Here is a 14,345-nt window from a genome sequence, read left to right as displayed (position 1 = left end):
GCGCACGGCGCCCAACTTTGCCGGTGGGGATGATTTTTTTTGATATTAATACTCCCGATTTTTACAAAATCACGCCCCTGAAGCGAATACTTGTGGTAAGTGTATACGTATAGTTATTTAATTAATTAATACGGATTAAAAAAATAATACGGAAAAAATGACAAAAAAATTATTTTAAAAATACAAGTACATAATTAAAATATAAATATGCAGAGTAATTAATGGACACATTGTAGTATAATAACTAATAAAAAGTTATATTGTCTTTTATTTAAATAATTATTTATTATACAAAGTTAATTATATTGTGTTTTTCTCTGTAAAAGTACTTTGTAAGTATTTTTTATATATTCAAATTTATTAGAAAAATTATGTTTTATTTATATTGGATGAATTATACTATTTGCGTATAAAATTTGCTTAATAAGTTTTGCTTAGTCAAAAAAAGTGATTTTCTGACATTCTTTAGAAAAGTAATTAAGAGAACAAAATGAATAATGATTTTCCTACCAAAAATATTATATAATTATTATATCATTTCCATAAAAAGTTGTCGTGCATTTAGCAACTTATTTAAGTTTCATAATTCTTTTAAAATTAATAATGACCAAAAAGATACATGCATGCATTGTTTGTATATTTAAAGAGCAAATGATAATAATAATAAATTATAAATAAAAAAAGGTTTTTATATATACAAATACTCTTCTACGTGGGGGACCTGTATTTATTGATGTAAAAAGATTCCACATAACATTGCCCACTCCTATGCTCCAATATAAATACCCCCCAACACCCAAACCCTTTTCCCATCCCACACAATATAATTGTGATCACACCCCCTCTCCTGCTTAATTCTCTCCTCTTCTGTATCGCCGTCGCGCGCCTCTCTCCCTCCCCAGTCTCCGACGATCTCCATGGCTTCTGCCGAGGTGAGCCGCCGTTCGATGGGCTGCATGCAGCTTCGGCGATTGCGCACCGATCTTGCATGCGTACCGTGCAGTACGACGAATAGCAGTAGCCGGATGATGATCCGATCGTGTAGCGATCGATCTGACTAGCCCACTAGTATTAGCAACTTGTTAAAGTTAAGAGTAATCAAAATATCATATATACTTAAGTCACCAGTTAAGCTTCTACGCTTTTGAAAGTACACAAGCATTTCTGCTTGTTGCTTTTAGTCGTCAGATCGTCTCAAAATCTGTATAGTACTATAAGCAATTTATTTTATTAAATTTTGTTTATTGGTCCTGCACGGATTTTAAGCGATCCGGAGGTCAAAAAATTACAAACACGTTGAGCTAGCTTTTGTTCTTTTAAGAGTCGCATGTATATAATAACTAGTATATCAATTCTAACAACTTTAGGTTAATTCAGTATTTTGGATCGGTGGTTTTAAGATTAGACCGATCGCTAAACCGATGTGAGACGTCAGATTTCACAAAATAGACGGTGGTGATTCTCCCGTTGTATAGAAAAATTGCAGTATCTCTACATCTAGGTTGTAGTTACTTAGCTATCTTATTAGATGATGATATAGATATATATATATATATATATATACAAATACAGATGCATGCATGTGGATGTTGTGAAGGTTTATTATTTCCTTTTCTTGTACTAAGAAGCTATAAATAATAGCTGAGACTTATTTTCTAATAGATCGATTTAATCGCTTGCTATAAATATAATTTTTTTGTAATGGTTTATATAATTCAATTCTAGTTTCAAAAGTTTATGTTTTTGAGTTCGTATGTAGACTTCTTCGTCGATCTCCGGAGGAGAATATTTATATTTTTATATTCAAAAAGCGTAGGATACGTATGAGTAAACTCCGAGAGCTTAGAATGGTGATCAGAATAACAACCACTGTTGTTAATTTAGTGATCCATGATCTTTCATTTTTGGTAAATTAGGTCAATTTTGCCCACTATTTATCAAATTTATCTGTTTATTTTTATTATTGTTTTTCACTTTTCATAATTAGGTTTTTTTTCTTTTTGTTCAATAGTTAATTGTTTCAAACAAAATGGTCATTAATTGGGGAGAAAAATTTGTCACCTTAGTTCCAAATAATTAATATTTGCCAACATTAATGCGAAACCTAATTATGTCAAAAAACTCATTAATTAACTTTGACATAAATATATATATAGTGAGTTTTTTGACAAGTAATAAGTAGAGGTTGGGGACTAATTAATGTTGTAATTAGAATTTATGTAGCTCCTTACTGAGATGCCTTACCATAGGTCAATAATCTGTAATAAGTNTATATATATATATATATATATATATATATATATATATATATATATATATATATATATATATATATATATATAAGTGTTTATGTGACATGGCCTCTATGATTTTATGAGTGTGAAGATTACAAATTTGACTCTTAATTTCTTACTTGTCGTAGCTCAAGACCATATTGGTAAAGAAATGTGCTTAATAAATGTATTCATTTCATGTATCTTATTATGTAATTAATCATTTAATTTTGTAAATGAGTGAGCATATATGCATTGAACTAGTGTCTCAATGTTAGTAGTTTTATTTTGACTTGGTCACATTTGTATATCACTAAGTCCACATCAAAATTGGTTAGCACAAAGTGGCAACGAAGTACTGTGTTATGTAGCCAGGTTGATGTAATTGTGTTGTGATATATCAAACTCAGTGCAATTTTCTCTTCTATGGGTGTACATTTCATACTTTTAGGGTGCGTTTGGTTTGGCGTAAAATAAATCGAAATATTATTTCGGTATGAAAATTGCTTTTTCGCTTATTTGGTCCGACGTAAAAATATTTTTTCTTAAAAGTTCTCGTGTTTACTTGTGTTACGTTAACGATTTTATAATTGTAAGAATTGCATGAAGTACACTAAGAATTAAACTTGTAAAGTTGAATGGCGTATTCAAAATTTGAAGTCATTATTTGTTGCAGGTTGAATCAGTCCCTGCCGTCGAGGCTCCAGTCGAAACCCCGCCCGCCGCCACCCCGGCTGTCGAGGCCGAGGCCCCCGCACCGGTAGTCGAAGAACCCAAAGAGGAAGCCCCGGCCGCCATCGAACCCGAGGCGGAGGCTGAGCCGGCGGCTGAAGCCGTCGAGGAGAAGCCCACAGAAGAGCCGGCGGCTGAGGCGGCCGCTGCCGCCGCACCTGCTGAGGCAGAACCAGTGGCTGACGAGCCTGCAGAAGAAGCTCAGCCAGTCGAGACGGAGGCCGTCGAGCCGACAGTCGAGGAGACTGCCGCAGAGCCGGAGGCCCCGGTCGAAGAGCCGCCAGCGTCAGAAGAGGCCGCGCCTGAAGAGCCAGCTCCGGCACCCGCCGTAGAAGACGAGGCCAAACCAGCAGAGGTAGCAGAAGAGGCAGCAGTATCAGAGTAGTAGACAAAAGAGTTATGCAGAACAGCGCAGTCGGCAAACAGTTATTCATATGTTATGGCTTGTGGCTTTTGCTTGCATTGATTATTGAGGGTTCTAGCTTAAGAGTAATTAAGTGCTGAGGTATTAAAATTACATATATATTTATGCTATTTCTGAGGTATTAAAATTACATATATATTTATGCTAGTAATTAAGTATTTATTTTTAGTAATAAGTCCTATGAGTATGATTATCTAGAGGTGAGTTGCTATTTATTAAAATAAAAAAAAAAGTTGGTTATTATGAGAGAGAGTACGCGTCGAGTGAGTACGGGGAGAGAGTTCTATGGTTGTAATCTTTATATATGAGTTTACCTTGTGGTTGTTGTGTTGATTTGCTCTATTTATTTTGTGCATTTTCACTCTTTTATTTATACATATATCCATGTGCATATAATATATGGTCTTGGTTATTCCTGAAAATATAGTATAGTTAAACTATACTACACTGATAAAAAAATTATTCTGCAAAACGTTTAGAAAAAAAAAATAACATGTATAACAAAACTATGCTCGAAAAAATAGAGTAAATTTATAATTCATTCTAACCAAAGGAAAAAAAAAAAATTTCACCGTTCTTAGGCTCGCTTATTCTAAAGATGTATCGACAAATAATGTGATATAATATCCAAATGAATAGAAAAGAGTAGAATACTCTCCCTAAATATATGCATATAATTAATAAGCATATAACACAATCATAGACATAGCATATATCACAATAAAAGAAGTAAGCAACCATGTAGGCAAAAATCAAAATGTAAATGAGGTTCACATAGCATAATAAAACATAATAAACCACCCCTAAATATATGCATATAATTAACAAGCATATAACACAATCATAGACATAGCATATATCACAATAAAAGAACTAAGCAACCATGTAGGCAAAAATCAAAATGTAAACGAGGTTCACATAGCATAATAGCAAACTATAATACACATCTCCGAGCCCACGAAATATATGCATATAATTAACAAGCATATAACACAATCATAGACATAGCATATATCACAATAAAGGAACTAAGCAACCATGTAGGCAAAAATCAAAATGTAAACGAGGTTCACATAGCATAATAGAACATAATAAACGACAAGAAGTTTGAAATTTTAAATTTCAACATAAAATTTTAAATATTACTTTAAATTTTAAATTTTAAATTTTATAATTTAAATTTATATTCAAGTTTTAATTTCTAAATTTTAAATTTATAATTTTAAAATTTAAATATCAAAAATTTAAATTTTATAATTTCAAAATTTAAATGTCAAATTTTAAATTCAAATTTTCTAATTTTGTAATTGCAAATTTTAATTTATGAATATCAAATTTTAAATTTTAGTTTTCAAATAATAAATTTAAAATTTTCTAATTTTATAATTTCAAATTTAAATTTTAAATTTTCAAATTTCAAATTTTATTTTAAATTTTAATTTTCAAAATCCAAATTTCAAATTTCAAATTTCAAATTTCAAANAATTTTTAAATTTAGAGAAATCCCATGAAATTGTATAATGCGCGTCCCAACCGTTTAAAAATTGAATCCGTAGAATTTTTTAGCATTACAGAATTTTCTATTTCATCTAAACTAGAATTTTTACTATGTATCCAAACAGGCCCTTTTTGTTCTTACTTTTTTTTTTTTAGAGATATTTGCATAGAAGAACACAATTAAGAATTTTGAAATTCTATTTTAAATTCTGTTTCGGTAGGCCAAACATCATACAATTCAAACTGTTTGAAATTCAATTTTAGCACCATATAATTTCAAAATTTTGCATCAGCTGTTTTTGTTGCAGCATTAGTTTAGAATTTTATTTTTCAGAACCACATCATAGATTTGACTTTATTGATCTATCAATCATGTAAGAACTAATATGCATATGATTTTGCTATTAGATATAAATTGGCATGGTAGAGGGTTTTGATGAGATTGCACCAAAGCAGATGTGGATCGTCGAAAAAGCGCCACCACCATTTGGAGAGAAGAGCCACGTTCATGGCTTCCATTTCTAAAATCCCCAGTCCCCCTTCCTTTCTACTTTTGTAAACAGATCTCCAATTAACAAGGCATGCTCCTCCCGAAATTTTGGAGCATTCTTTCCAGAAGAATGCTCTACGTAAAGATTCTATCCAGCGCAGAACCCATTGAGGAGCTCTGAAGATGGAAAAGTAGAATAAAGGAAGGTTGGTGAGGACCGAGTTGACAAGGGTTAATCTTTCTCCGTAGGAAAGTAGTTTTGCTTTCTATCCGTCAATTCTTGCGTCAATGCGGTTAATGATCAAGTTCCAATCTTCCTTGCGTAGTCGTTTGGTATGAAGGGGCAGACCAAAGTAGCGGAAGGGGAAGGTGCCTACTTTGCAACCGATAATATGCGCAAGTCTAGTAGCTTTGTGAGGGTTTTGACTTAAGTAGAACAGCCCCGATTTAGATTTGTTTATTTTGAGCCCAGATGCCCACTCGAAGATTTTCAGGATAAACCATAGATTTCGTAAGAACTTTTTCCTCAGCTCGCAAAAGAAGAGAGTGTCATCAGTGAATTGAAGTAAAACGGTCTGACTATCGTCAGAAGGTCCGATGCCGTGAAGCAGGTTATTGGCCTTTGCTGTTTTCGTCAACCTGGCCAAGCAGTCAGCGACCAGAATGAAAAGGTAGGAAGAAAGAGGGTCTCCTTGTCTGAGCCTTTCAAGCTTTGAACCACGACGTTAGGGTGTCATTCACCAAGATAGCTATTTTCGCGTTGCAGACGCATTGTTGTATCCAAGCCCACCACTTGTCATTGAAACCTAGCCACTGTATGACGTGTTTTAGGAACGACCAACTGACATTGTCGAAGGCCTTCTGAAAGTCCGTTTTAAAGCATGCGCATTCCTTACCAAAATTCGAACACTTTTTTTTTCTGCCTTTCACCTCTCCGGAAGCCCTAGCTGCTTCCACCTTGTATCGCTTAGTTCACTTCCACTTAATGAATGAAGCGGATAGCTTGCTACCTTTTCTCAAAAAAAAAAAAGAAAAAAAAAGAAAAAAGATATAAATTGGCATGTACATACCAATGTTTAGAATCATAAATAAAATAAAATATAACTCATAGAGCATTGTAGAGAAGAAAATTTTTACCAATCAGTAGAAGCGAAAAGTTTTGGATGCGATATAAATGTCACCAACCAAAGTAGGTTAATCTGATTTCTTCTTCTTTCTCAAGCACTTTTTTCTTCTCTTTCAGTCACTCTTCCGTATGGTATGAAACAGATAATAATTCTTCACCAGAATACACATAAAAATATGATAGGACCAATACCTTTTATATAAAATTTAGATAGATTTTTCATTAAAGTCTAATTAATATTTTGCTAAATTAACATATATGTTAGAATTAATATTTATTTATAATAAATGTAGACTTAAATATTATTAATTGGCCCATATTTATAATATCGGATAGGAATGAGAATGTGATTGGGTATATAAAAGACTTAGACACTAATAATAATAATTGAATTTAGGCATTTTGAGTAAGTGATTTGGGCTCAACGAATTATTGTTATTAGTGGGCTGGATCGTTACATTTACCTCCTCTCTTTCACTAGAAGAGAAAGAAGTTTCATTTTCTCCAAACTACTACTACTTTGTCATATCAGATTACTCTAGATCCTGTATCTCTCTACCTACACTTTTTTTTTTTTTGTTTTTTTACCCTATCAATCTTAGATTCTCTTCTACTTTTCTATGACTTCATCATTGTCATTTTACTATTTTTCTCAAAATCAATATCTCTTGTTCTCAAAATTCTATCAATTAAAATTTAGTCTTATTACTAGAAAAGAATCAATAATACAATAAGATCACCAACTATTGCTAGCGCAAATGGTAAAGGACTTGGTGATTGGTATCCGAGGTTTTAAGTTCCAATTCCAACTAATTTACATTTCCAGCTAAATTTTTTTCTAAAAAAAATAGACGAAGCCGGTAGCATGCTATCTTTCTCTTAAAAAAAAATATAATGGGAAGCAATCTAAATCATTTTCTTTTAAAGTTGTAAAGGGATTCCCTCAAGTTGGATATATATCAAAACCAATCCCTATCAAACAGATGTTCAGATTCTTAATGATGTGACTTTTTTAGAAATAAGTCTATTCTTTTATTAATAGATAAGAGGTTTTGTGAATATTTTGATTCAAAAGCATTTTAACAACTCTTTTCAAAGATTGTATGCAAGAGTCAATGTCAAAGATTTATAGAGATACAGAGCCCAGACGAGGTATGCTGGTCGAGGCGTATTAGATGCTGTCCTAGAAATAAGATTGTCTCTCCACGTGCAAGACTCCAACAACCACTTCTATTGATATAACGGTTACGAGTTACTTTGTCGGCACGTCCTCAGGGTAGCGTAATATGAATCAGAAAGGTTTTCAGAGATCCAGCAAGCAGAGTAAAAATTAGAAGAAAAGGTAAAGTCCAGTGAGGAGGGAATGGAACCAAGGGGTGATACCTATCCTATTCCATTTGCCCTTTCGGGCAGGTTAATTTAAGTGGTTAGCCCTTAGGTTAAGGTTAAGTTAAAATGTAATAAACTCCAAGCAAAAAAAAAATAAAAAATAAAGTTTGAGTGTAGGTGAACCGAACCTAGAAAATGATGCAAGTGACTTAGAGAATTTTTTATTTATGACTAAACTCATATGTAGTAAATGATGCACAAACTCTTACGCAAAGCCCATTTGATTTTGGGCCCCCCAAAAGGCCCATAGGCTGAAATGAAATTTTAATTAAATTTAAATCAAATGAATACTAGCATCTTCTACGACCTTTTGGAAGGGAATTTCTTTTTTAAATTGTTGGTGCTAAAACAGTATTTCTTTTCTTTTTTTCTTTTTTTTTTGTACTGTGTGATGTTTGGCCTGCTTAAATAGAAATTGAAACAAAATTTCAAATTCTTAATGTGTCTACTACAAATTGTAGGTTATTTTATCTTAAGAATGAGTTTGATACCAAAAAAAAACTTACAAATTCATAATAAGGGATATAAAAAAAATGTAGGGGAGATATCAAGGATTATGAGCTCCTTTTAGTGGATCTTGTCAGAGAATATTAGTTATTTGCTTCATCATAATTTTCCTTCTTTGAGATAGGCTTATTTGGAGAAATCGCTATCCCTTTCGATTAGGGATGTCAATGGGAATGGAAATCCGAAATTTTATCTGAACTTGAATCCGAACAGAGTGGATTTATCAAATGCTAAACATATATAGTTTTTGATATGGATATTAAAAATGAAAATTCGACGGATTTGAATTTAGGTATGGATTTTGACGGTAGCCGGCCCGAACCTGAACCCAACTTAATTTTACATTATATAAGATATATATAAATATTTGATGTTATATTTGAATTTGTATTTTACAATTTTAGATTTAATGTAATATATTTTGAAATATTGTGAAGAGAAATAGTTGTTTCAGATTCTGGTTTTTGTGTACGGCTTCGTGTTCGGATTTTAGATTTTTAGCTTGGTTTGGGTTCGGATATGAATTTTTAAAATCCGTCAGATACGGGTTTGGATTCAGATTTCAGGTTTCATTGTCAGGTTCAAGTTCGAATTTTTAAAAATCCGTTCCGAATCAGATCCGTTGACATTCCTACTTTGGAAACTGGTTTTGTGTGTTGGCCTTAGTGGCTCTAAATTATCACTCTACAATTTTGATGGTGTTTCAGAGAGTTTGGAGTTCCATCTCAGCCAGTTAGTGCAGCATTGCCATCTGCTGTAATATACTATATATATATATATATATATATATATATATATATATATAGAGCTAGGCTACTATGCTCTCTATACTATATATAGCGCTAGGCTACTATACTATCTATACTATATATAGAGCTAGGCTACTATACTATCTATACTATATATAGAGCTATATAGAGCTAGGCTACTATACTATCTATACTATATATAGAGCTAGGCTACTATATAGAAGAATCTAAATTTCTTCAAATTTTGATAGAAAATACTTTAAACTATATAGATTAAGATTAACATTCTTGATCTTGAATTTCAAAGTCCTATGCTCAAATTTTAAAGATTATTCAATTTTCACTGTCTATTTTCACAATAGTTCATTATATGTGTTTTGAACGCTAATCATATGTATTTTTCACAATAGATTATATGGAGGCCTTATGACGACGCAGTGTTAGAGACGCTCCCACCTTTTTGTCCGGCGGGGTCCCAGGTTTGGCGATCGAGGACTATCTTAGTCTGCTTCCACATTTTTGAGCTCCATCATCCCGATCGTGTGCTTCGCCAGTTTGGGCTACTACAGCATATACCTGAACCTGTGCTTGCCATACCTCGCATCAATTCACGAGGCAAAGCAGATGAGGATTGGGCGGCATACCACGCCTCATACATTGAGCGTTGGAATGATAGATTAGTAGATATAGCAGAGGTGGCCCCTGAGACAGATCCAGATCCGATACGAGCTACCACTGTTTACATGCAGTGGTATTGGACGATCACCAGGAGGTGGATATCTAGACCTGTACAGCGGCCACCACTCGCCTATTAGCCACGTGGACACGTCGAGAGAGTATTGGTATGATTGTAATTGCAAATATCTTTTTATATTAATTTTTATATATATACAAGAAAGTTTCGTATAATCTTTTTTGATTGTGCTTTTATTTCAGGTTGATATCGTGCAGAGATCACATTATACGATCAGACGTGTCCTACCCGATATTTCAGGAGGTGGAGTCTTAGCTACCCTATCACAGGTCGCCGATCAGATGGAGGCAGTTCTGGAGACTTTACCTACGCTTCCACACTATATACCTCCAGGACCAGCAGACTATGGTGGAGCATCGACGTCCGGCCATGCACCCGTATATAGTCCACCGATGCCATCATCACCGATAGGGGAGCCACCTTATGCTGATATTACGGACCCGGCACCAGCACCAGTACCGCAGGATCCAGCTCGAGCATGTGATATTGTTTATTTTAGGCGTCGACGGCGATCGAGGTCTATCCGTACAGATCAGCCCTCCTCTTCAGCTCCTCCACGGCAAGATCAGCCCTCCTCTTCAGCTCCTCCACGGCCAGACATACTACCGGCACATGCTACTGCTGTGATTGAGCCGGTTATTGAGGGTGCTGCTATAGAGCATCTAGACCAGTTGGAGATCTTGGAGCCTTTTGATGAGCATGATGTTGGTCGTGGTCGCGGACGCGGACGTGGTAGGCGACGTGGTCGAGGAGGTCGAGGGAGGAGAACATGATATTATATTTATATATTATTGTATAACTTGCATTTATTTTGTATATTCTGTTTTGATTATTTGGTATTTATTATATTATTGAGATTCTATTGGTTGTGATGTTGTAATGTGTATTAATTTTGTGATGTTGTGATGTGTATTACTTTTGTGATGTTGTGATGTGTTGTGATGTGTATTGATAGGTATCTGTATTGTATTCTTGTATTGAATCTTATAATTGATTTTTCTACTGCAATTTTTAAGTTGTGGGCAGTTGTATTGGACACGGTGATCCATTCACTGTGTCCATTACAAATGTATTGGACACGGTGTGTATATATATATATATATATATATATATATATATATATATATATATATATATATATATATAGTTTGAGTGGGCTACTATCGGTAGTAAATTGTTCAGTTTACTACCGATTTATTTTTGATGATAGAGCTTCCAAATCGACGATCGGTACCGTTGAACATGATCTAAACCATTTAAATTATCTAGAAATCAAATTTCATGATTTTTTGGCATCACTAACTGAACGATCAAAGGGTCACAAAATCTATAATTTTAATGGCCGATATGGTGCGTTTGCTCGTTTAACGGTATAGAAGAGTTCAAATCAACTAAATTTTTGTTAAATTTTTTTTTAAACTATTTAAAATAAGATCTAGATTCTAGATCTCAAATATAAAAATTGTATCATCACTTTTTGAAGGATATTCATTTCCAGCCTTTCATTTTTCTGTTCACTTGATGGACAAGAGAACAATATCGAAAATGTGTGAAATTTGATTTNATATATATATATTTCATTTGAATTTGATTATAATAGTTCTTATATATATCGCAATATTATCTATATTTTATTCACTCAAAATTTCAAGTTGTGCACTTTGGCGCTCCTCGTTAGGATTCTATCATTGTTCCATCTGTTTTTTATAATCTATAATTTGATATACCAAAAATATCTTAAATATGAAAGAATATATTAAAAAATTATCTTTTTAAGAATAAGTAAAGACGGTTTAGTTAATTCATTCTCTCCTTTAATGGCATAATTTCGTGAAAATATTTTTAAAATTTTGATGAGGCAAATTATGAATTTTGAAAGTCAGGGAGGGTAAGTAAAAAAGCGAGTATTTATATTTTATAGGGACATTTTCTATATTTTAGCCAAAAAATAGGTAAAAATGTATGAAATTAACGTCAAGTATTACCTATTTGGCTTAGCCTACTAACATTTAAAATTTTTTATTTTACTATCCAGCTTTTTTATTTATTTGATTTGAGTGATTAGTGACTTTTTAACTTCAAAATTTAAATCTGTTGTTTATCTTTACGAATTTCTTATGCAAACATAACTTAAACTCATTGAAGTAGGCAATTAGTTTAAATTTTATATCGGATGAGCAATCAAACCACTTAAATTAAATAAATTTAAAGATTAGATACTAAAATTAACATTTTAAAATATTGGATAATCAAATCAAAATAGTCTACAGTTTAGATAAGTTTTATACATTTTTATCCAAAAAAAATCCCTTTATTAATACGACTGGATATTTGACAAAATTATATTTGCATCCGTATTTATTGTACAGATACAAATCTGTATACAAATATTAAAGAAATATTGAGCTTTATAATTACATTTAATCAGAAGGGATTCGAATACAATTTGAATTTAGGATGAAAATGGGTAAGAATTGAATTTTCAAGCTCTTAATTTCCTACAGAAACAATAAGAAGTTGTTAGGCATTAGTTTAAAAAACTATATTTTAGATTTAAAGTAGTTTTATTTAATACATGATTAGATTTCTTGATTAAATATGATGCAGCCAATTTAGCATTAGAGTTTTTGAAAAAATGTGATTCACCGATACTAGGCTGAAAATCTCGTTGAGTTCGACAATTTTTACATTCAGCGCTAAAAAACTCTAAAGTGCTATTACTTTTTGCTCGAGTATTCGTTTTCAGGTGCAACCTCAATTCAAAAAATACTTTTCAGGATCTACATAGTGAATGGCAAAGCCGTTACGATTGGATTTGGGACTCAAATTCAATTATTTAAACATCTATTTTTGCACTTTTAAATTATTTTGGAAAATTTTGTATGTTTTCCTAATGTGAGTCCAATTATTTAGTTGTTATTGGTGGGTAAATTAGCAAATTTTTCACCTTTTCTCCTTACTTTCAAAAGTTTAGAATATTTTGAGAGGTTTACAATGCTAAGAAAGAGAGCGAAATGACCAAAGTGCCCTTACTTGCACTAAAAAAGAAAATATAATTTTTTAATGAATTACATTTATTTTTAAAAATAATATCATAAGAAAATAGATGAAACAATGCCAGCAGGAGGCTAAATGCATTCAAGTTGAAATTTTAGAAGAGTAAAACACAAATTTTTAAAAATCCGAAAAAGAAAAATAAAACAATAATATTTACAGAAAAAATTTTATGTTTTTTTATTTTTTTATTTTTTTACCTCGCTTTATGATTGTACAAGGTAGAGATTTGTCCCAGCAATTACATGCTCTTACATACTACTCAAACAGAAGTACTTCACACACAACTTACTATATATTAATTCACTTAATCCGTGCGGTTCCATCGCTGCTTTGAGATTCGAGCACTGCATGTGATGGACAGTAAATTTGACAGTTTGACCGTGAGGAGCGGAGATACTACTTTGAGATTCGAGCACTGTATGTGATGGATAGTAAATTTGACGGTCTGACCGTGAGGAGAGGAGATAGAGATATGATGAGTCGTCCCTGCAAAATATGTATAGTCAGCAGCCGGGGGTCGCGGTGAGGTTGCACTTGGCGGGGAGCTGCAGGGCGAGGTCGGGGTCGATGCCCAAGGACGGGAGCAGGAAGGAGTGGCGGTACGAGCAGAGGCACGGCAGGTCGGCCCCCGCCAGCGCCGCGCAGCACTCTTTCGATGGGTCGGCGGCCGGGTCCGACGACCCGCTGCGCACGGACGGCTTGCAGGCCTCCAGCCCCCCGCGAGTCATGTTGCACAGAAGTACAGCATCGTCGTCGGCAGCGGCAGCACGCGCCGCACGGCTTTTAAAGTCTGGGGAGGAGTGTACCAGTACCAGCACCAGGGCCAAAAGGAGCAGCACCTTCATTGTGCTCTGAGTTGTATGTGTGAATGTTCCCCTCCTTAAGTTTATGATTGGTGAGTGTTGTAGTGCATCTATTTATAGAGCCACAAAGAGAGAAAGAGAGAGAGAGAAATATACAGTATAGTTTGATAGGATAATTATAAATACAGTATCTTATTTCAAAATTAAAATTTTATCTTTTTTCAATATTTTTATAACTTACAAATAGCTCAAATCAACTGTTAAAATTATCGATTAATTTTAAGCCCTCTCAATCACTAAATAAATGATGTAGCAAAATCACAAATGATAGTAGTCTCTTATTAGGGTTTAGTAGGTGATTGATAGAATAGTATAATCTAAGAGTGAAAATGGTCAAAGAGACAGATCTAAACGGCAGAAAATTTGGTAATACTAAGTAATTGGTGTTATTGATTGTATTGTAACCGGACTATAAAAATATATAGAGAGAAAGAGAGAGTTGAGTTAGAGTGTTTTTAAAAGCATCGAGGTCTTCTTGCTTACA

The 14,345-nt window shown here is 33.5% G+C and overlaps 2 protein-coding genes across 2 annotated transcripts; one reads left to right on the top strand and one right to left on the bottom strand.

Moving 5' to 3' along the window:
* Positions 777-3,775, top strand: LOC109726317 (cytochrome c1-like). The gene is made up of 2 exons (XM_020255855.1): positions 777-932; positions 2,950-3,775. Exons 1-2 carry the CDS (start codon positions 918-920, stop codon positions 3,388-3,390), a joined length of 456 nt encoding a protein of 151 aa, XP_020111444.1. The 5' UTR covers positions 777-917; the 3' UTR covers positions 3,391-3,775.
* Positions 13,151-13,957, bottom strand: LOC109726190 (putative lipid-transfer protein DIR1). Its single transcript, XM_020255668.1, has one exon. It carries the CDS (start codon positions 13,841-13,843, stop codon positions 13,502-13,504), a length of 342 nt encoding a protein of 113 aa, XP_020111257.1. The 5' UTR covers positions 13,844-13,957; the 3' UTR covers positions 13,151-13,501.

Source organism: Ananas comosus, linkage group 21, assembly GCF_001540865.1.
Source record: "Ananas comosus cultivar F153 linkage group 21, ASM154086v1, whole genome shotgun sequence".
In the NCBI taxonomy this organism is placed as follows: domain Eukaryota; kingdom Viridiplantae; phylum Streptophyta; class Magnoliopsida; order Poales; family Bromeliaceae; genus Ananas; species Ananas comosus.
Note: the sequence above shows the minus strand (reverse complement) of the source record. Positions and strands in the feature narration are given on the sequence as shown.